This window comes from Coregonus clupeaformis, unplaced genomic scaffold (genome assembly GCF_020615455.1).
Source record: "Coregonus clupeaformis isolate EN_2021a unplaced genomic scaffold, ASM2061545v1 scaf0212, whole genome shotgun sequence".
NCBI lineage: Eukaryota > Metazoa > Chordata > Actinopteri > Salmoniformes > Salmonidae > Coregonus > Coregonus clupeaformis.
In genome coordinates, this window is record NW_025533667.1 from 250,001 (window position 1) to 273,134 (window position 23,134).

Here is a 23,134-nt window from a genome sequence, read left to right on the forward strand (position 1 = left end):
AAACCTGTTTTCACTTTGTCATTATATGTAGATGGGTGAGAAAAATAATACACTTAATCCATTTTTAATTCAGTAACAAAATGTGGAATAAGTCAAGGGGTTAGTCACTGTCTATGTATATAGCTTATACCCAGCTGGCTAGTCTTTCATTGGTATACAGTGCATTCGGAAAGTATTCAGACCCCTTCACTTTTTCCACATTTTCTTACTTTACAGCCTTATTCTAAAATGGATTAAATAAAACATTTTTCTCATCAATCTACACACAATACCCCATAATGACAAAGTGAAAACAGGTTTTTAGAATTGTTAAAAATAAAAATAAAATGAAAAACGTTATTTACGTAAGTATTCAGGCCCTTTGCTATGAGACTCGAAATTGAGCTCAGGTACATCCTGTTTCCATTGATCCTTGAGATGTTTCTACAACTTGATTGGAGTCACCTGTGGTAAAGTCAGTTGATTGGACACCTGTCTATATAAGGTCCCACAGTTGACAGTGCATGTCAGAGCAAAAACCAAGCCATGAGGTCGAATAAATTCTCCGTAGAGTTCTGAGACAGGATTGTGTCGAGACACAGATCTGGGGAAGGTTACCAAAAAAGGTCTGCAGCATTGAAGGTCCCAAAGAACACAGTGGCCTCCATTATTCTTAAATGGAAGAAGTTTGGAACGACCAAGACTCTTCCTAGAGATGCCCACCTGGCCAAATGGAGCAATCGGAGGAGAATGGCCTTGGTCAAGGAGGTGACCAAGAACCCGATAGTCACTCTGACAGTGCTCCAGAGTTCCTCTGGGGAGATGGGGGAACCTTCCAGAAGGACAACCATCTGTGCAGGAACTCCACCAATCAGGCCTTTATGGTAGAGTGGCCAGACTGAAGCCACTCTTCAGTAAAAAGGCACATGACAGCCCGCTTGGAGTTTGTCTAAAGGACTCTGACCATGAAAAACAAGATTCTCTGGTCTGATGAAACCAAGATTGAACTCTTTGGCCTGAATGCCAAGCGTCACGTCTGGAGGAAACCTAGCACCATCCCTACGGTGAAGCATGGTGGTGGCAGCATCAGACTAGTCAGGATTGGGGGAAAGATGAACGGAGCAAAGTACAGAGAGATCCTTGATGAAAACCTGCTCCAGAGCACTCAGGAACTCAGACTGCTGTGAAGGTTCACATTCCAACAGGACAACGACCCTAAGCACACAGCCAAAACAACGCAGGAGTGGCTTCGGGACAAGTCTCAGAATGTCCTTGAGTGGCCCAGCCAGAGTCCGGACTTGAACCCAATCAAATATCTCTGGAGAGACCTGAAAGTAGCTGTGAAGCGACGTTCTCCATCCAACCTAACAGAGCTTGAGAGGATTTGCAGAGAAGAATGGGAGGAACTAAGCAAATACAGGTGTGCCAAGCTTGTAGTGTCATATCCAAGAAGACTCATTTACATTTAACTCATTTAGCAGACGCTCTTAACCAGAGTGACTTACAAATTGGTGCATTCAACTTAGGATAGCCAGTGGGACATTTATGGGGGGGTGGGGGAGGGGGGTGTAGAAGGATGACTGTTATACTATTCCAGGTATTCCTTAAAGAGGTAGGGTTTCAAGTGTCTCCGGAAGGTGGTCAGTGACTCCGCTGTCCTGGCGTCGTGGGGGAGCTTGTTCCACCATTGGGGTGCCAGAGCAGCGAATAGCTTTGACTGGGCTGAGCGGGAACTGTGCTTCTGTAGAGTTGTGCCCTCGTTTGGGTGTAGGGTCTGATCAGAGCCTGAAGGTAAGGAGGTGCTGTTCCCCTCACAGCTCCGTAGGCAAGCACCATGGTTTTGTAGCAGATGCGAGCTTCAACTGCAAACCAGTGGAGTGTGCGGAGGAGCGGGGTGACATGAGAGAACTTGGGAAGGTTGTACACCAGACGGGCTGCAGCGTTCTGGATAAGTTGTAGGGGTTTAATGGCACAGGCAGGGAGCCCAGCCAACAGCGAGTTGCAGTAATCCAGACGGGAGATGACAAGTGCCTGGATTAGGACCTGTGGCGCTTTCTGTGTAGGGTAGGGTCGTACTCTGCGAAAGTTGTAGAGCATGAACCTGCAGGATCGGGTCACCACTTTGATGTTAGCGGAGAATGACAGGGTGTTGTCCAGGGTCACGCCAAGGTTATTTGCACTCTGGGAGGAGGACACAATGGAGTTGTCAACCGTGATGGCGAGATCATGGAGCGGGCAATCCTTCCCCGGGAGGAAGAGCAGCTCCGTCTTGCCGAGGTTCAGCTTGAGGTGGTGATCCGACATCCACACTGATATGTCTGCCAGACATGCAGAGATGTGATTCGCCACCTGGTTATCAGAAGGGGGAAAGGAGAAAATGAATTGGGTGTCGTCTGCGTAGCAATGATAGGAGAGACCATGTGAGGATATGACAGAGCCTAGTGACTTGGTGTATAGAGAGAATAGGAGAGAGCCTAGAACTGAGCCCTGGGGGACACCAGTGGTGAGAGCACGTGGTGCGGAGACAGATTCTCGCCACGCCACCTGGTAGGAGCGACCTGTCAGGTAGGACGCAATCCAAGAGTGAGCAGCGCTGGAGATGCCCAACTCGGAGAGGGTAGAGAGGAGGATCTGATGGTTCACAGTATCAAAGGCAGCAGATAGGTCTAGAAGTATAAGAGCAGAGGAGAGAGAGTTAGCTTTAGCAGTGCGGAGAGCCTCCGTGACACAGGATCAAGAAGGTCATTCTGAGAGAGATAGCAGGAGAGTTGGCTAGAGACGGCACGCTCAAGAGTTTTGGAGAGAAAAGAAAGAAGGGATACTGGTCTGTAGTTGTTGACATCGGAGGGATCAAGTGTAGGTTTTTTGAGGAGGGGTACAACTCTCGCTCCCTTGAAGACGGAAGGGACATAGCCAGCGGTCAAGGATGAGTTGATGAGCGAGGTGAGGTAAGGGAGAAGGTCTCCGGAAATGGTCTGGAGAAGAGAGGAGGGGATAGGGTCAAGCTGGCAGGTTGTTGGGCAGCCGGCCGTCTCAAGTCGCAAGATTTCGTCTGGAGAGAGAGGGGAGAAAGAAGTCAAAGCATAGGGTAGGGCAGTGTGAGCAGGACCAGCGGTATCATTTGACTTCATAAATGAGGATCGGATGTCGTCAACCTTCTTTTCAAAATGGTTGACGAAGTCATCCACAGAGAGGGAGGAGGGAGCGGGAGGAGGATTCAGCAGGGAGGAGAAGGTGGCAAAGAGCTTCCTAGGGTTAGAGGCAGAGGCTTGAAATTTAGAGTGGTAGAAAGTGGCTTTAGCAGCAGAAACAGATGAAGAAAATGTAGAGAGGAGGGAGTGAAAAGATGCCAGGTCCGCAGGGAGTCTAGTTTTCCTCCATTTCCGCTCGGCTGCCCGGAGCCCTGTTCTGTTAGCTCGCAATGAGTCGTGAAGCCACGGAGCAGGAGGGGAGAACCGAGCCGGCCGGGAGGATAGGGGACATAGAGAGTCAAAAGATACAGAAAGGGAGAGGAGGGTTGAGGAGGCAGAATCAGGAGATCGGAGGGAGAAGGATTGAGCAGAGGGAAGAGATGATAGGATGGAAGAGGAGAGAGTAGTGGGAGAGAGAGAGCGAAGGTTGCGACGGCACATTACCATCTGAGTAGGGGCAGAGTGAGTAGTGTTGGAGGAAAGCGAGAGAGAAAATATACAAAGTAGTGGTCGGAGACTTGGAGGGGAGTTGCAGTGAGATTAGTAGAAGAACAGCATCTAGTAAAGATGAGGTCAAGCGTATTGCCTGCCTTGTGAGTAGGGGGGGACGGTGAGAGGGTGAGGTCAAAAGAGGAAAGGAGTGGAAAGAAGGAGGCAGAGAGAAATGAGTCAAAGGCAGACGTAGGGAGGTTAAAGTCACCCAGAAATGTAAGGGGTGAGCCATCCTCAGGAAAGGAACTTATCAAGGCGTCAAGCTCATTGATGAACTCTCCAAGGGAAACTGGAGGACGATAAATGATAAGGATGTTAAGCTTAAATGGGCTAGTGACTGTGACAGCATGGAATTCAAATGAGGAGATAGACAGATGGCTCAGGGGGAAAAGAGAGAATGTCCACTTGGGAGAGATGAGGATTCCTGTGCCACCGCCACGCTGACCAGATGCTCTCGGGGTATGCGAGAACACATGATCAGACGAGGAAAGAGCAGTAGGAGTAGCAGTGTTTTCTGTGGTAATCCATGTTTCCGTCAGCGCCAAGAAGTCGAGGGACTGGAGGGTAGCATAGGCTGAGATTAACTCTGCCTTGTTGGCCGCAGAACGGCAGTTCCAGAGGCTGCCGGAGACCTGGAACTCCACATGGGTCGTGCGCGCAGGGACCACCAGATTAGAGTGGCAGCAGCCACGCGGTGTGAAGCGTTTGTATGGCCTGTGCAGAGAGGAGAGAACAGGGATAGACAGACACATAGTTGACAGGCTACAGAAAAGGCTACAATAATGCAAAAGAGATCAAAATAAAATTAACTAAACATCTGGGGAAGCGAGAGAGCGGGGCCTCCCTCACTTACCTTTCACTGAAACACTCAAATATAACTCTCCCAACTTCCACTTTAGAAATTATAATTGTTGTAAACTACAGCGGTTCAATGTTTTCTAGGAATAGACTCTAACTTAGTTTATTCAGCTAGCTAACTTGGTACAGTATTCTTCCGTGAAAACCGCCCAGGGCACCGTATCCTATGACGCCATAGCTAACTAGCATGCTAGCATCCAATAACACACGGTTTAGCACCAATACTTACATTTTTACATTTTAGTCATTTAGCAGACGCTCTTATCCAGAGCGACTTACAATTAGTGAGTGCATACATTTTCATACTGGCCCCCCATGGGAAACAAACCCACAACCCTGGCGTTGCAAGCGCCATGCTCTACCAACTGAGCCCTGCTCTACCAACTGAGCCCTGCTCTACCAACTGAGCCCTGCTCTACCAACTGAGCCCTGCTCTACCAACTGAGCCCTGCTCTACCAACTGAGCTACAGGGGACTACATGCTACCAATAGTGTGTTAACACACTAAACAGATCATTCGAGTCCGTGTCTAGTTCCTTTCATAACACAGGAATAATTAAACATTGGCTAGCTAGCACAAAGTCAGTCATGCTAGCTACACAAGTGGACTACACATCTCGAATGTTCAGAAAGTGAAGCTTTACGTTGCAAAATTCTCATTGACTAAAATGATATTGTATTTAGTTGCTACAGTACTGCTAGGTGGTAGTGTTGGCTAGCTAGCAATGGTTGCGGTGTTGACTTTGTTTGAAAAACGTCGTCGCTGCGAACGAATGTAGCTGGCTAAAATGATATTGTATTTAGTTGCTGCAGTACTGCTATCGAGGCTCTGTCGCAGCCGGCCGCGACCGGGAGACTCATGGGCGGCGCACAATTGGCCCAGCGTCGTCCAGGGTAGGGGAGGGAATGGCCGGCAGGGATGTAGCTCAGTTGATAGAGCATGGCGTTTGCAACGCCAGGGTTGTGGGTTCGATTCCTACGGGGGGCCAGTATAAAAAAATATGTATTCACTAACTGTAAGTCGCTCTGGATAAGAGCGTCTGCTAAATGACTTAAATGTAAAATGGTAGTGTTGGCTAGCTAGCAATGGCTGCGGTGTTGACTTTGTTTGAAAAATGGCGTCGCTGCGAACGCGAACGAATGTAACTGGCTAGCTAACCTCGATAGTTTCTCTATACTACACCTTTATCTTTGATACAAAGACAACTATGTAGCTAGCTAACATTACACTAATCAAATCGTTCCATTGTAATGTAATGTGTGTCATATTACCTGCGGAACGAAGTACAGCATGACTACTCACTCCATCTTATGTATGTTCGAGGCTGTAATCGCTGCCAATAGGTTCTTCAAAAAAGTACTGAATAAAGGGTCTGAATACTTATGTAAATGTAATATTCATGTTTTTTATTTTTAATAGATTTTCAAAAATGTCTAAAAACCTGTTTTTGCTTTGTCATTATGGGGTATTGTGTGCAGATTGATGAGGGGAAAACACAATTTAATCAATTTTAGAATAAGGCTGTAACGTAACAAAATCAGGAAAAAGTCAAGGGGTCTGAATACTTTCTGAATGCACTGTAGGTAGGGGTAAAGTGACTAGACAACAGGATAGATAATAGACAGTAGCAGCAGAGTATGTGATGAGTCAAAAGCAGCATTCCACCCTGCATTCCACTGCTGGCTTGCCTCTGAAGCTAAGCAGGGTTGGTCCCTGGATGGGAGACCAGATGCTGCTGGAAGATGTGTTGGAGGGCCAGTAGAAGGCACCCTTCTCTAAAAATAAAATATATCACAATCCCCTAGGGCAGTGATTGGGGACATTACACTGTATAGGGTGCCATCTTTCGGATGGAGCATTAAACGGGTGTCCTAACTCTCTGTGCTCACTAAAGAGCCCATGGTACTTATTGTACGACTAGGGGTGTTAACACTGGTGACCTCATACCATGATGGCCACCTAATCATTCAAAGCTTCCAATTCGAATCCCCCCTCCTCTGCCCTGTAACTATTCCACAGTTCATTGCTGTAAATGAGAATCTGTTCTCAGTCATTTTACCTGGTAAAATAAGGGTAAAATAAAAATAGAGTTAGTGCAAAAAGGGTCAATGCCGATAGTCCGGGTGGCTATTGCTTAACTATTTAACTTACTATTTAGCAGTCTTATGGCTTTCGGGTAGAGCTGTTCAGTGTCCTGTTAGTTCCAGACTTGGTGCATCGGTACCACTTTCCGTGCAGTAGCAGAGAGAACAGTCCATGACTTGGCGGCTGGAGTCTTTGAAACATGTTTGGGCCTTCCTCTGACACCGCCTGGATGGCAAGGAGCTCGGCCCCAGTGACATAGTGGGCCATACGCATTACCCTCTGTAGCACCTTGTGGTCAGATAACAAGCAGTTGCCATACCAGGCGGTGATGCAGCCAGTCAAGATGCTCTAGGTGGTGCAGCTGTATAACTTTTTGAGGATCTGTGGCCCCATGTCAAATCTTTTCAGCCTCCTGAGGGGGAAGAGGCATTATTGTGCCCTCTTCACGACTGTGTTGGTTTATTTGGACCATGATAATTCCTTAGCGATGTGGACACCGAGGAACTTGAAGCTCTCGACCTTCTCCACTGCAGCCCCTGTCGATGTGAATGGGGGCGTGCTCGGCACTCCTTTTCCTGTAGCCTACGATAAGCTACTTTGTCTTTCTGATGTTGAGGGAGAGGTTGTTGTCCTGGCACCACACTGCCTGTAGGCTGTCTCATCGTCGGTAATCAGGTCTACCACCATCGTGTCATCTGCAAACGTTATGATGGTGATCATACGCGACAATGCAGTTGTGGGTGAACAGGGAGTACAGGAGGAGACTTACGCTTTGAACACACCGACTGCGTCATTGCGCAAAATAGTATGCAGCATCATCTAGATATGTGTGCAATAAAACTTCAACATTCACCTTCTGCTACCATTTCTGTCAATCCGTTTACACATACAGTTTGACGCAGACGTTCGATAAATCCAATGTATGCACCACACAGAACTCACTGCAACTGCCTCTGCAATGCAATGCTGCAAGACAAACACAGCGTTCCATTGGTACTTCTGGTGTACCCAAAACGCAAGACGCAGTCAGTGTGTTCGAAGCGTAAGCTACGTGTTGAGGGTCAGCGTGGTGGATGTGTTGTTGACTACCCTCACCACCTGGGGGCGGCCTGTCAGGAAGTCCAGGATCCAGTTGCAGAGGGAGGTGTTTGGTCCCAGGGTCCTTAGCTTAGTGATGAGCTTAGAGGGCACTATGGTATTGAATGCTGAGCTGTAGTCTATGAATAGCATTCTCACGTAGGTGTTCCTCTTGTGCAGTTGGGAAAGGGCAGTTTGGAGTGCAATAGAGATTGCGTCATCTGTGGATCTGTTGGGGTGGTATTCAAATTGGGGTGGTATGCGAATTGGAGTGGATCCAGGGTGTCTGGATCCACTGAAGAAGATGGCGCCGGAGGGGATGGCTGCCGTTTTATGGACTCTTAACCAACCATGCTATTTTGTGTGTTTTTTTTTGCATTGTTTGTATTTTGTACATAATGTTGCTGCTACCGTCTCTTATGACCGAAAAGAGCTTCTGGATATCAGAACAGCGATTACTCACCTTGAACTGGATGAATAATTTCTCTTTAATGAGTCTGACGAGAGGGATTTGCTCCAGACACCCGACAGGGCCCTCATCCCTGTCATTCTCAGTAGAAAGAAAAGGAGATATCGCGAAAGGAGATCGGGGTGCTTGGTAAGGAGATCGGGGTGCTTGGTAGGAGCTGGCGACGAGTGGCTAATCTGCCTTTGCCATTGATACTATTGGCCAATTTACAATCACTTGATAATAAAGTGGACGAACTACAGGCGCGAATATCCTACCAACGGGACATTAAAAACTGTAATATCTTATCTTTCACCAAGTCGTGGCTGAACGAAGACATGAATTACATTTATATTTTAGTCATTTAGCAGACGCTCTTATCCAGAGCGACTTACAGTTAGTGAGTGCATACATTTTTCATACTGTATGAATAACATACAGCTGGAGGGTTATACACTGTATCGGCAGGATAGAACAGCAGCCTCTGGTAAGACAAGGGGTGGCGGTCTATGTATATTTGTAAACAACAGCTGGTGCACAATATCTAAGGAAGTCTCTAGGTTTTGCTCGCCTGAGGTAGAGTATCTCATGATAAGCTGTAGACCACACTATCTACCAAGATAGTTTTCATCTATATTCTTCGTAGCTGTCTATTTACCACCACAAACCGATGCTGGCACTAAGACAGCACTCAATGTACTGTATACAGCCATAAGCAAACAGAAAAACGTTCATCCAGAGGCGGCATTCCTAGTGGCCGGGGACTTTAATGCAGGGAAACTTAAATCAGTTTTACCTCATTTCTACCAGCATTTTAAATGTGCAACCAGAGGGAAAAAAACTCTAGACCACCTTTACTCCACACACAGAGACGCGTACAAAGCTCTCCCTCGCCCTCCATTTGGCAAATCTGACCATTATTCTATCCTCCTGATTCATGCTTACAAGCAAAAACTAAAGCAGGAAGCACCAGTGACTCGGTCAATAAAAAAGTGGTCAGATGAAGCAGATGCTAAGCTACAGGACTGTTTTGCTAGCACAGACTGGAATATGTTCCGGGATTCTTCCGATGGCATTGAGGAGTACACCACATCAGTCACTGGCTTCATCAATAAGTGCATCGATGACGTCGTCCCCACAGTGAGTGTACGTACATACCCCAACCAGAAGCCATGGAATACAGGCAACATCCGTACTGAGCTAAAGGGTAGAGCTGCCACTTTCAAGGAGCGGGACTCTAACCCGGAAGCTTATAGGAAATCCCGCTATGCCCTCCGACGAACCATCAAACAGGCAAAGCGTCAATACAGGACTAAGATCTAATCGAACTCGTCGGATGTGGCAGGGCTTGAAAACTATTACAGACTGCAAAAGGAAGCACAGCCAGACTAGCTAAATTACTTATATGCTCGCTTTGAGGCAAGTAACACTGAAACATGCATGAGAGCATCAGCTGTTCTGGACGACTGTGTGATCACGCTCTCCGTAGTTGATGTGAGTAAGACCTTTAAACAGGTCAACATTCACAAGGCAGCAGGGCCAGACGGATTACCAGGATGTGTACTCCGAGCATGCGCTGACCAACTGGCAAGTGTCTTCACAACCTCTCCCTGTCTGAGTCTGTAATACCAACATGTTAAAATCAGACCACCATAGTCCCTGTGCCCAAGAACACTAAGGTAACCTGCGTAAATGACTACCGACCCGTAGCACTCACATCTGTAGCCATGAAGTGCTTTGAAAGGCTGGTCATGGCTCACATCAACACCATTATCCCAGAAACCCTAGATCCACTTAATTTGCATACTGCCCCAACAGATCCACAGATGATGCAATCTCTATTGCGCTCCACACTGCCCTTTCACACCTGAACAAAAGTAACACCTATGTGAGAATGCTATTCATTGACTACAGCTCAGCGTTCAACACCATAGTGCCCTCAAAGCTCATCACTAAGCTAAGGACCCTGGGACTAAACACCTCCCTCTGCAACTGGATCCTGGACTTCCTGACGGGCCGCCCACAGGTGATAAGGGTAGGTAACAACACATCCGCCACGCTGATCCTCAACACTGGGGCTCCTCAGGGGTGCGTGCGCAGTCCCCTCCTTTACTCCCTGTTCACCCATGACTGCATGGCCAGGCACGACTCCAACACCATCATTAAGTTTGCCGATGACACAACAGTGGTAGGCCTGATCACCAACAACGACTAGACTGCCTATAGGCAGGAGGTCAGAGACCTGGCCGTGTGGTGCCAGGACAACAACCTCTCCCTCAACGTGATCAAGACAAAGGAGATGATTGTGGTCTACAGGAAAAAGAAGAAGACCGAGCACGCTCCCATTCTCATCGACGGGGCTGTAGTGGAGCAGGTTGAGAGCTTCAAGTTCCTTGGTGTCCACATCACCAACAAACTAACATGGTCCAATCACACCAAGACAGTCGTGAAGAGGGCACGACAAAACCTATTTCCCCTAAGGAGACTGAAAAGATTTGGCATGGGTCTTCAGATCCTCAAAAGGTTCTACAGCTGCACCATCGAGGGCATCCTGACTGGTTGCATCACTGCCTGGTATGGCAACTGCTCGGCCTCCGACCGCAAGGCACTACAGAGGGTAGTGCGTACGGCCCAGTACATCACTGGGGCCAAGCTTCCTACCATCCAGGACCTCTATACCAGGCGGTGTCAGAGGGTAGTGCGTACGGCCCAGTACATCACTGGGGCCAAGCTTCCTGCCATCCAGGACCTCTATACCAGGCGGTGTCGGAGGGTAGTGCGTACGGCCCAGTACATCACTGGGGCCAAGCTTCCTCCATCCAGGACCTCTATACCAGGCACTACAGAGGGTAGTGCATACGGCCCAGTACATCACTGGGGCCAAGCTTCCTCCATCCAGGACCTCTATACCAGGCGGTGTCAGAGGGCAGTGCGTACGGCCCAGTACATCACTGGGGCCAAGCTTCCTCCATCCAGGACCTCTATACCAGGCGGTGTCAGAGGGTAGTGCGTACGGCCCAGTACATCACTGGGGCCAAGCTTCCTCCATCCAGGACCTCTATACCAGGCGGTGTCAGAGGGCAGTGCGTACGGCCCAGTACATCACTGGGGCCAAGCTTCCTCCATCCAGGACCTCTATACCAGGCGGTGTCAGAGGGCAGTGCGTACGGCCCAGTACATCACTGGGGCCAAGCTTCCTCCATCCAAATCAAATCAAATTGTATTTGCCACATACCCGTGTTTAGCGGATGTTATAGCGGGTGTAGCGAAATGCTTGTTCTTCTAGCTCCGACAGTGCAGTAATATCTAACAAGTAATATCTAACAATTTCACAACATATACCCAATACACACAAAACTAGTAAGGAATGGAATTTAAGAATATATACATATATGGACAAGCAATGACAGAGCGGCATGGACTAAGATACAGTAGAATAGAATACAGTATATACATATGAGATGAGTAGTGCAAGATATGTAAACATTATTAAAGTGACTAGTGTTCCATTTCTTAAAGTGGCCAGTGATTTCAATAGGCAGCAGCAGCCTCGAATGTGCTAGTGATGGCTATTTAACAGTCTGATGGCCTTGAGATAGAAGCTGTTTTTCAGTCTCTCGGTCACAGCTTTGATGCACCTGTACTGACCTCGCCTTCTGGATGATAGCGGGGTGAACAGACAGTGGCTCGGGTGGTTGATGTCCTTGATGATCTTTTTGGCCTTCCTGTGACATCGGGTGCTGTACGTGTCCTGGAGGGCGGGTAGTTTGCCCGACAGGATGCATCCAGGACCTCTATACCAGGCGGTGTCCGAGGAAGGCCCTAAAAAAGACTCCAGCCACCCTAGTCATAGACTGTTCTCTCTGCTACCGCACGGCAAGCGGTACCGGAGCGCCAAGTCTAGGTCCAAGAGGCTTCTAAACAGCTTCTACCCCCAAGCCATAAGACTCCTGAACATCTAATGAAATGGCTACCCGGACTATTTGCCCCCCCTCTTTTACGCTGCTGCTACTCTCTGTTTATTATCTACACATAGTCACTTTAAAAACTCTACCTACATGTACATATTACCTCAATAACCTGGACTAACCGGTGCCCCGCACATTGACTTTGTACCGGTACCCCCTGTATATAGCCTCGCTATTGTTATTTTTACTGCTGCTCTTTAATTTTTTATTTTTATGTATTATTTTATATTGTATTTTTGTGTGATTTTTTTTGTTTGTTGGTATTCTTTCTTAAAACTGCATTGTTGGTTAAGGGCTTGTAAGCATTTCACTGTAAGGTCTACACCTGTTGTATTCGGCACATTTGACAAATAACATTTGATTTGATTTGATGGTGTTGATGTGAACCATGACCAGCCTTTCAAAGCATTTCATGGCTACAGATGTGAGTGCTACAGTGCGATAGTTATTTATACAGGTTACTTTAGTGTTCTTGGATACAGGGACTATGGTGGTCTGCTTGAAACTTGTAGGTATAACAGACTAGGTCTGCCAGTTTGTCAGCACATGCTCTGAATTCGCGTCATGGTAATCCGTCTTGCCCTGCGGCCTTGTGAATGTTAACCTGTTTAAAGGTCTTACTCACATTGGCTACGGAGAGCGTGATCACACAGTTGTCCAGAACAGCTGGTGCGCTCATGCATGGTTCAGTGTTTCTAGCCTTGAAGCGAGCATAGAAGGTTTTTAGCTCTTCTGGTATGCTCGCGTCACAGGGCTGCTCTCGGCTGGGTATCCCTTTTGTCCGTGATAGTTTGCAAGCCCTGCAACATCCGACGAGCGTTACTAGGATTCGATCTTGGTCATGTATTGATGGTTTGCCTTTTTGATGTTTTGTCGGAGGGCGTAGCGGGATTTCTTATAAGCATTCGGATTAGTTGCTGGTTCTAGTTCTAACTGATGCATACTGTGTCTTTGGGTTGCCAGGTTGGTTGTAGTTCTAACTGATGCATACTGTGTCTTTGGGTTGCCAGGTTGGTTGTAGTTCTAACTGATGTATACTGGGTCTTCTGGGCCAATTGTGCGCCTCCTCATGGGTCTCCCGGACACGGCCGGCTGTGTCGCAGCCCGGGATCGAACCCGGGTCTGTAGTCATGCCTTAGACCGCTGCGCCACTCGGGAGGCCCAAACATGCAATACCTTTTAACATAGGCAGCGCTTGAGTTTCAAGTTTGGGGAAGCTAATTTTCTCCATAAAAATACACATTTATAATAAAGCATTCCACACATCCTCGCATTTGCTGACTTATTTTTTGTACATTTTAGTCATTTAGCAGACGCTCTTATCCAGAGCGACTTACAGTTTAGTGAGTGCATACATTTTTCATACTGGCCCCCCGTGGGAATCGAACCCACAACCCTGGTGTTGCAAACGCCATGCTCTACCAACTGAGCTACACGGGGCCCTTATGTAAGATTATGTAAGATAACATACTATTCCTAATGTGAGGAGTAGTTTGGATAGTCATCATTTAGGCTAATGATATAACTCAATCACTGTTCGCAAAAAAGACGGTTCAATGCAGTGCATGGTGGCGTAGAGTAGGGTTAGGATATAGAATATAGGATATAGGATATAGACCTATCAGATATCTTGTTGGCCTTTTATAAACACATTTCATGCAATTTATTACACTTTATTTGACTGGAGACATTAGCAGAATCTTTTTCTATACGACAAAAATTACACTTTAGACTACTCTGCTGACAAACAGACCAATAAAAAGGATGTCTGATCCATATAATCGGCCTATCAAAAGGGGAGACACAAATACAACATGACGTCCATCTAACCTGGAGGAGGAAACACAGCCTCCAACATGACGTCCATCTAACCTGGAGGAGGAAACACAGCCCCCAACATGACGTCCATCTAACCTGGAGGAGGAAACACAGCCTCCAACATGACGTCCATCTAACCTGGAGGAGGAAACACAGCCTCCAACATGACGTCCATCTAACCTGGAGGAGGAAACACAGCCTCCAACATGACGTCCATCTAACCTGGAGGAGGAAACACAGCCCCCAACATGACGTCCATCTAACCTGGAGGAGGAAACACAGCCCCTAACCCTAACCCATCTAACCTGGAGGAGGAAACACAGCCTCCAACATGACGTCCATCTAACCTGGAGGAGGAAACACAGCCTCCAACATGACGTCCATCTAACCTGGAGGAGGAAACACAGCCCCCAACATGACGTCCATCTAACCTGGAGGAGGACACACAGCCTCCAACATGACGTCCATCTAACCTGGAGGAGGAAACACAGCCTCCAACATGACGTCCATCTAACCTGGAGGAGGAAACACAGCCCCCAACATGACGTCCATCTAACCTGGAGGAGGAAACACAGCCCCCAACATGACGTCCATCTAACCTGGAGGAGGAAACACAGCCCCTAACCCTAACCCATCTAACCTGGAGGAGGAAACACAGCCTCCAACATGACGTCCATCTAACCTGGAGGAGGAAACACAGCCTCCAACATGACGTCCATCTAACCTGGAGGAGGAAACACAGCCTCCAACATGACGTCCATCTAACCTGGAGGAGGAAACACAGCCTCCAACATGACGTCCATCTAACCTGGAGGAGGAAACACAGCCCCCAACATGACGTCCATCTAACCTGGAGGAGGAAACACAGCCCCTAACCCTAACCCATCTAACCTGGAGGAGGAAACACAGCCTCCAACATGACGTCCATCTAACCTGGAGGAGGAAACACAGCCTCCAACATGACGTCCATCTAACCTGGAGGAGGAAACACAGCCCCTAACCCTAACCCATCTAACCTGGAGGAGGAAACACAGCCTCCAACATGACGTCCATCTAACCTGGAGGAGGAAACACAGCCCCTAACCCTAACCCATCTAACCTGGAGGAGGAAACACAGCCCCTAACCCTAACCCTAACCTGGAGGAGGAAACACAGCCCCTAACCCTAACCCATCTAACCTGGAGGAGGAAACACAGCCCCTAACCCTAACCCTAACCTGGAGGAGGAAACACAGCCCCTAACCCTAACCCATCTAACCTGGAGGAGGAAACACAGCCCCTAACCCTAACCCATCTAACCTGGAGGAGGAAACACAGCCCCTAACCCTAACCCATCTAACCTGGAGGAGGAAACACAGCCTCCAACATGACGTCCATCTAACCTGGAGGAGGAAACACAGCCCCTAACCCTAACCCATCTAACCTGGAGGAGGAAACACAGCCCCTAACCCTAACCCATCTAACCTGGAGGAGGAAACACAGCCCCTAACCCTAACCCATCTAACCTGGAGGAGGAAACACAGCCCCTAACCCTAACCCATCTAACCTGGAGGAGGAAACACAGCCCCTAACCCTAACCCATCTAACCTGGAGGAGGAAACACAGCCCCTAACCCTAACCCATCTAACCTGGAGGAGGAAACACAGCCCCTAACCCTAACCCATCTAACCTGGAGGAGGAAACACAGCCCCTAACCCTAACCCATCTAACCTGGAGGAGGAAACACAGCCCCTAACCCTAACCCATCTAACCTGGAGGAGGAAACACAGCCCCTAACCCTAACCCATCTAACCTGGAGGAGGAAACACAGCCCCTAACCCATCTAACCTGGAGGAGGAAACACAGCCCCTAACCCTAACCCATCTAACCTGGAGGAGGAAACACAGCCCCTAACCCTAACCCATCTAACCTGGAGGAGGAAACACAGCCCCTAACCCTAACCCATCTAACCTGGAGGAGGAAACACAGCCCCCTAACCCTAACCCATCTAACCTGGAGGAGGAAACACAGCCCCTAACCCTAACCCATCTAACCTGGAGGAGGAAACACAGCCTCCAACATGACGTCCATCTAACCTGGAGGAGGAAACACAGCCTCCAACATGATGTCCATCTAACCTGGAGGAGGAAACACAGCCCCTAACCCTAACCCATCTAACCTGGAGGAGGAAACACAGCCTCCAACATGACCCATCTAACCTGGAGGAGGAAACACAGCCCCTAACCCTAACCCATCTAACCTGGAGGAGGAAACACAGCCCCTAACCCTAACCCATCTAACCTGGAGGAGGAAACACAGCCCCCTAACCCTAACCCATCTAACCTGGAGGAGGAAACACAGCCCCTAACCCTAACCCATCTAACCTGGAGGAGGAAACACAGCCCCTAACCCTAACCCATCCTAACCTGGAGGAGGAAACACAGCCCCTAACCCTAACCCATCTAACCTGGAGGAGGAAACACAGCCCCTAACCCTAACCCATCTAACCTGGAGGAGGAAACACAGCCCTAACCCTAACCCATCTAACCTGGAGGAGGAAACACAGCCCCCTAACCCTAACCCATCTAACCTGGAGGAGGAAACACAGCCCCTAACCCTAACCCATCTAACCTGGAGGAGGAAACACAGCCCCCTAACCCTAACCCATCTAACCTGGAGGAGGAAACACAGCCCCTAACCCTAACCCATCTAACCTGGAGGAGGAAACACAGCCCTAACCCTAACCCATCTAACCTGGAGGAGGAAACACAGCCCCTAACCCTAACCCATCTAACCTGGAGGAGGAAACACAGCCCCTAACCCTAACCCATCTAACCTGGAGGAGGAAACACAGCCCCTAACCCTAACCCATCTAACCTGGAGGAGGAAACACAGCCCCTAACCCTAACCCATCTAACCTGGAGGAGGAAACACAGCCCCTAACCCTAACCCATCTAACCTGGAGGAGGAAACACAGCCCCTAACCCTAACCCATCTAACCTGGAGGAGGAAACACAGCCCCTAACCCTAACCCATCTAACCTGGAGGAGGAAACACAGCCCCTAACCCTAACCCATCTAACCTGGAGGAGGAAACACAGCCCCTAACCCTAACCCATCTAACCTGGAGGAGGAAACACAGCCCCTAACCTGGAGGAGGAAACACAGCCCCTAACCCTAACCCATCTAACCTGGAGGAGGAAACACAGCCCCTAACCCTAACCCATCTAACCTGGAGGAGGAAACACAGCCCCTAACCCTAACCCATCTAACCTGGAGGAGGAAACACAGCCCCTAACCCTAACCCATCTAACCTGGAGGAGGAAACACAGCCCCTAACCCTAACCCATCTAACCTGGAGGAGGAAACACAGCCCCTAACCCTAACCCATCTAACCTGGAGGAGGAAACACAGCCCCTAACCCTAACCCATCTAACCTGGAGGAGGAAACACAGCCCCTAACCCATCTAACCTGGAGGAGGAAACACAGCCCCTAACCCTAACCCATCTAACCTGGAGGAGGAAACACAGCCCCTAACCCATCTAACCTGGAGGAGGAAACACAGCCCCTAACCCTAACCCATCTAACCTGGAGGAGGAAACACAGCCCCTAACCCTAACCCATCTAACCTGGAGGAGGAAACACAACCCCTAACCCTAACCCATCTAACCTGGAGGAGAAAACACAGCCCCTAACCCTAACCCATCTAACCTGGAGGAGGAAACACAGCCCCTAACCCTAACCCATCTAACCTGGAGGAGGAAACACAGCCCCCTAACCCATCTAACCTGGAGGAGGAAACACAGCCCCCTAACCCTAACCCATCTAACCTGGAGGAGGAAACACAGCCCCTAACCCTAACCCATCTAACCTGGAGGAGGAAACACAGCCCCTAACCCTATCCCATCTAACCTGGAGGAGGAAACACAGCCCCTAACCCTAACCCATCTAACCTGGAGGAGGAAACACAGCCCCTAACCCTAACCCATCTAACCTGGAGGAGGAAACACAGCCCCTAACCCTAACCCATCTAACCTGGAGGAGGAAAACAAACTGGCACTGACCCAATAATAAAGACAATGAATATGCACACTCACCAGGGATATGGCTAGGGTTAGGGTTAGAACAGATGAAGAGGACCAAGGAAACCAAACATAGAAACTAACACCCTGGCTCAACATAAGAGAGTCCCCCGAGCCAGGGCGTGACACACTCACCAGGGATATGGCCGATGTTCTCCGCTGGTGCCAATAATATAGGATACTGTTTGCTCAATTAAGTGAATAATTTAAGTTAATAATCTCTTTACAGTAATAGCCATTTGCTTTCTGAACTGTGATTGTATTTTTAAATATTGTGATATGCCTGGCTGGGTCTCTGCTTTTCACTGACAGTCGCAACTCAACAATTATCTATTTGGTATTTTCTGCACACGTTGCCCAACATGCAGGCCCTTCTGACTGTAGGCGATTTAAACAATCCACAGCCCAAAAACTATTATAGAAGCTAATGATCCTCTGTGGCAAAATCATGTTTTCTGGTGTGGTAGCCTATTTTGAATAATGTTATTGATTTCTGAAGAGACAGGAGTAAGCTAATTAGGCTATATCATTTTGGCAATTTAAATCCACTTACTTTAAGGAAAGCTTAGCTTCCCCTAGCCACATTGACTATGCCTTTTAATGTAGCAGAAACACAACCAGTCATGATGTTTTCATCTGATTGTCAAACAATCACTTAACAAAGTGTAGGCCTAGGCTACCCGTCCCCTCACAACATCATGTCAGCATCCAAACCCCAACAGTCCAATGTGATGAATGGAAAGAGATCTCTGTGTATTGTAATGATGTCCCCAACAGTCCAATGTGATGAATGGAAAGAGATCTATGTGTATTGTAATGATGTTCTGAGCTTCTCATTAGGCTTACACTTGTAGCATGAATTGATGCTTACACTATTGTCCGCTTGCGCCTCGGTCTTGTAATTGTGATAGGCTCATGTTTTACCAGTACAGCGTACCCCCACTATTTATTTTGTCCAACTCCATACCGGACCGTACCGCCTTACTTTCACCCCTTGCTGTATACTGTTTCTTTTGGTTGCCAGGTTGGTTCTAGTTCTAACTGCTGTATACTGTTTCTTTTGGTTGCCAGGTTGGTTGTAGTTCTAACTGCTGTATAGTGTTTCTTTTGGTTGCCAGGTTGGGTCTAGTTCTAACTGCTGTATACTGTTTCTTTTGGTTGCCAGGTTGGTTGTAGTTCTAACTGCTGTATAGTGTTTCTTTTGGTTGCCAGGTTGGTTCTAGTTCTAACTGCTGTATACCTGTTCTCAACTGGTTTACCTGGTTAAATAAAGGTGAAATAAATGAAATAAAAAAATAAATAAAAATACTGTTTCTTTTGGTTGCCAGGTTGGTTCTAGTTTTAACTGATGTATACTGTGTCTTTGAGTTGCCAGGTTGGTTGTAGTTCTAACTGCTGTATACTGTGCCTTTGGGTTGCCAGGTTGTGGGTTCCTCCATGCAGCTGATCGGAGAGCACCAGGCAGAGGACAGACAGCTCATCTCTGATCTGGTGCTGACTAAGATGAACCAGCTTCAGCCACGGATGGCCGCTCGCTCTCCTGTCCAGAGACCGGTAAGGAAGCTATCACTCTCCTGTCCAGAGACCGGTAAGGAAGCTATCACTCTCCTGTCCAGAGACCGGTAAGGAAGCTATCACTCTCCTGTCCAGAGACCGGTAAGGAAGCTATCACTCTCCTGTCCAGAGACCGGTAAGGAAGCTATCACTCTCCTATCCAGAGACCGGTAAGGAAACTATCACTCTCCTGTCCAGAGACCGATAAGGAAGCTATCACTACTGTGTATCTGCATTCCTCAATGTACACTATATCTGAGGTGCAGGTTAAAGATGTGAGGAGTGAAATGCAGATGAAGTTTGATTGTTGCTGTAATGTTGTTTTCAGAACAGTTTGTCTTTGCTCACGGCGCCACCTGTTGGGGAGACTCATTACCAGTCCTTCCTCATTGAACATTCTGTCATGTTTGTCTTTATTTGTTAACAGCCTTATATGTTACCGTTTTTCTCTATTGCTTGAGCACATTTGTCCAATCAGAATTCACTTTTTCAAAACAATTGACATGCAGCCCCAAACTGAAACATGTTGGCTAAAATGACCCATTTAATTAGCAAAATGCATTAAATATATATATATACAGTGGGGAGAACAAGTATTTGATACACTGCCGATTTTGCAGGTTTTCCTACTTACAAAGCATGTAGAGGTCTGTAATTTTTATCATAGGTACACTTCAACTGTGAGAGACGGAATCTAAAACAAAAATCCAGAAAATCACATTGTATGATTTTTAAATAATTCATTTGCATTTTATTGCATGACATAAGTATTTGATCACCTACCAACCAGTAAGAATTCCGGCTCTCACAGACCTGTTAGTTTTTCTTTAAGAAGCCCTCCTGTTCTCCACTCATTACCTGTATTAACTGCACCTGTTTGAACTCGTTACCTGTATAAAAGACACCTGTCCACACACTCAACCAAACAGACTCAACCTCTCCACAATGGCCAAGACCAGAGAGCTGTATTAAGGACACCAGGGATAAAATTGTAGACCTGCACAAGGCTGGGATGGGCTACAGGACAATAGGCATGCAGCTTGGTGAGAAGGCAACAACTGTTGGCGCAATTATTAGAAAATGGAAGAAGTTCAAAATGATGGTCAATCACCCTCGGTCTGGGGCTCCATGTAAGATCTCACCTCGTGGGGCATCAATGATCATGAGGAAGGTGAGGGATCAGCCCAGAAATACACGGCAGGACCTGGTCAATGACCTGAAGAGAGCTGGGACCACAGTCTCAAAGAAAACCATTAGTAACACACTACACCGTCATGGATTAAAATCCTGCAGTGCACGCAAGGTCCCCCTGCTCAAGCCAGCGCATGTCCAGGCCCGTCTGAAGTTTGCCAATGACCATCTGGATGATCCAGAGGAGGAATGGGAGAAGGTCATGTGGTCTGATGAGACAAAAATAGAGCTTTTTGGTCTAAACTCCACTCGCCGTGTTTGGAGGAAGAAGAAGGATGAGTACAACCCCAAGAACACCATCCCAACCGTGAAGTATGGAGGTGGAAACATCATTCTTTGGGGATGCTTTTCTGCAAAGGGGTCAGGACTGACTGCACCGTATTGAGGGGGAGGATGGATGGGGCCATGTATCGCAAGATCTTGGCCAACAACCTCCTTCCCTCAGTAAGAGCATTGAAGATGGGTCGTGGCTGGGTCTTCCAGCATGACAACGACCGAAACACACAGCCAGGGCAACTAAGGAGTGGCTCCGTAAGAAGCATCTTAAGGTCCTGGAGTGGCCTAGCCAGTCTCCAGACCTGAACCCAATAGAAAATCTTTGGAGGGAGCTGAAAGTCCGTATTGCCCAGCGACAGCCCCGAAACCTGAAGGATCTGGAGAAGGTCTGTATGGAGGAGTGGGCCAAAATCCCTGCTGCAGTGTGTGCAAACCTGGTCAAGACCTACAGGAAACGTATGATCTCTGTAATTGCAAACAAAGGTTTCTGTACCAAATATTAAGTTCTGCTTTTCTGATGTATCAAAAACTTATGTCATGCAATAAAATGCAAATTAATTCTTTAAAAATCATACAATGTGATTTTCTGGATTTTTGTTTTAGATTCCGTCTCTCACAGTTGAAGTGTACTTATGATAAAAATTACAGACCTCTACATGCTTTGTAAGTAGGAAAACCTGCAAAATCGGCAGTGTATCAAATACTTGTTCTCCCCACTGTAGGTGTCCTAAAACTTTTGACTGGTAGTGTATATATATATTTATACTTCAATGGGTTTAAAAATTCTAAATCAAACAGCTAAATGATCCTTGGTATGACTTTCTTAAAACAATTCCATATAGCTTAGTATTGTTATAGCATGCGCCATAAAAGGAAAGTAAAGATATTACCACAGCATGGCCTGTATTCTTTTGTCCTAAAATGATTTGACCAAAGATGACCAATGCAGAAAGAATGTCACTAAAGAGCATGAATATCCAGAAAAAAAGGCTTTATATGAACTTTTTCCATTTTAACTGAGAGCTGAACTATCTTCCTCTATGGGCCCCTCTACCTCTCCTTTGTCCTTGCCCTCAGCCTTACTTGGTCCATTCTTGCAAACAGCAATCAGAGGTGACCTCTTCTATGCATGAATAAGGACTGATTGAACAATTGTGCAAAGAAGTTTAGCACACGCGCAGAAGAGGTTCACATTCATGGGAGTAATTTGAATCAGCTGTGACAAAATGTTTGAATTTTGTTTGACATGATTTACTCAACTGACTTTTGCGTTATTTGAAGAGTTTACTGTTATGCAGAAATGTGCTTATCATTTGCATTGTGTGTGAAAGCAATGAGAAATGACTTACAGTTTAGCAGAAAATAATATTGTTGTGCTCATTAGCTTATGATGGAAGTCAAGTGGACCCCATTTTCATTAAAATTGTCTTAACAATCCAGAAAACCTGTAATCAATGTTAACTATACAGTATGTTACAGCTGTCCTGACCTGTAGTTTACTGCTGATCATGTTGCTGATACCTGAGCTATTCCACCATGTGACTACACCCGTGCTACCTGTCATGATCTCTGTCCATGTCTCTGTCTGTTTCAGAAGGAAGTGGCAGAGCCGACCAAGAACACCGGCCAGTGGCGCCAATCTCAAGGTTGTTTACATTACATCCTAGACCATAATGGTTTTGCTGTAGAAACTACTCAGGTTCAGGCCAAGTGATTGGGCGGTTAGAAATTTCAAGCTGGCTGGCCTCCCGAGTGGCACAGCGGTCTAAGGCACTACATCTCAGTGCTTGAGGCGTCACTACAGACCCGGGTTCGATCCCAGGCTGTGTCCTAACCCTAACCCTAACCCCTGAGGCGGCGTACAATTGGCCCAGTGTCGTCTGGGTTAGGGGAGGGTTAGGCCCAGTGTCGTCTGGGTTAGGGGAGGGTTTGGCCCAGTGTCGTCCGGGTTGGGGTAGGGTTTGGCCCAGCGTCGTCCGGGTTAGGGGAGGGTTTGGCCCAGCGTCGTCTGGGTTAGGGGAGGGTTTGGCCCAGCGTCGTCTGGGTTAGGGGAGGGTTTGGCCCAGCGTCGTCCGGGTTAGGGGAGGGTTTGGCCCAGCGTCGTCCGGGTTAGGGGAGGGTTTGGCCGGCCGTGAT

The 23,134-nt window shown here is 47.6% G+C and overlaps 1 protein-coding gene across 2 annotated transcripts in view; it reads left to right on the forward strand.

Moving 5' to 3' along the window:
• The window catches only part of LOC121559648 (synapsin-2-like), a 264,426-nt gene that overhangs the window by 208,128 nt on the left and 33,164 nt on the right, over window positions 1–23,134 (forward strand). The window contains exons 10-11 of one of the 2 annotated variants that reach the window (XM_045214190.1): window positions 19,400–19,531; window positions 22,593–22,644. In XM_045214190.1, coding sequence (XP_045070125.1) covers window positions 19,400–19,531; window positions 22,593–22,644 — 184 coding nt within the window. The remainder of the gene's footprint in view (window positions 1–19,399; window positions 19,532–22,592; window positions 22,645–23,134) is intronic. The other variant, XM_045214191.1, reaches the window with a different exon arrangement.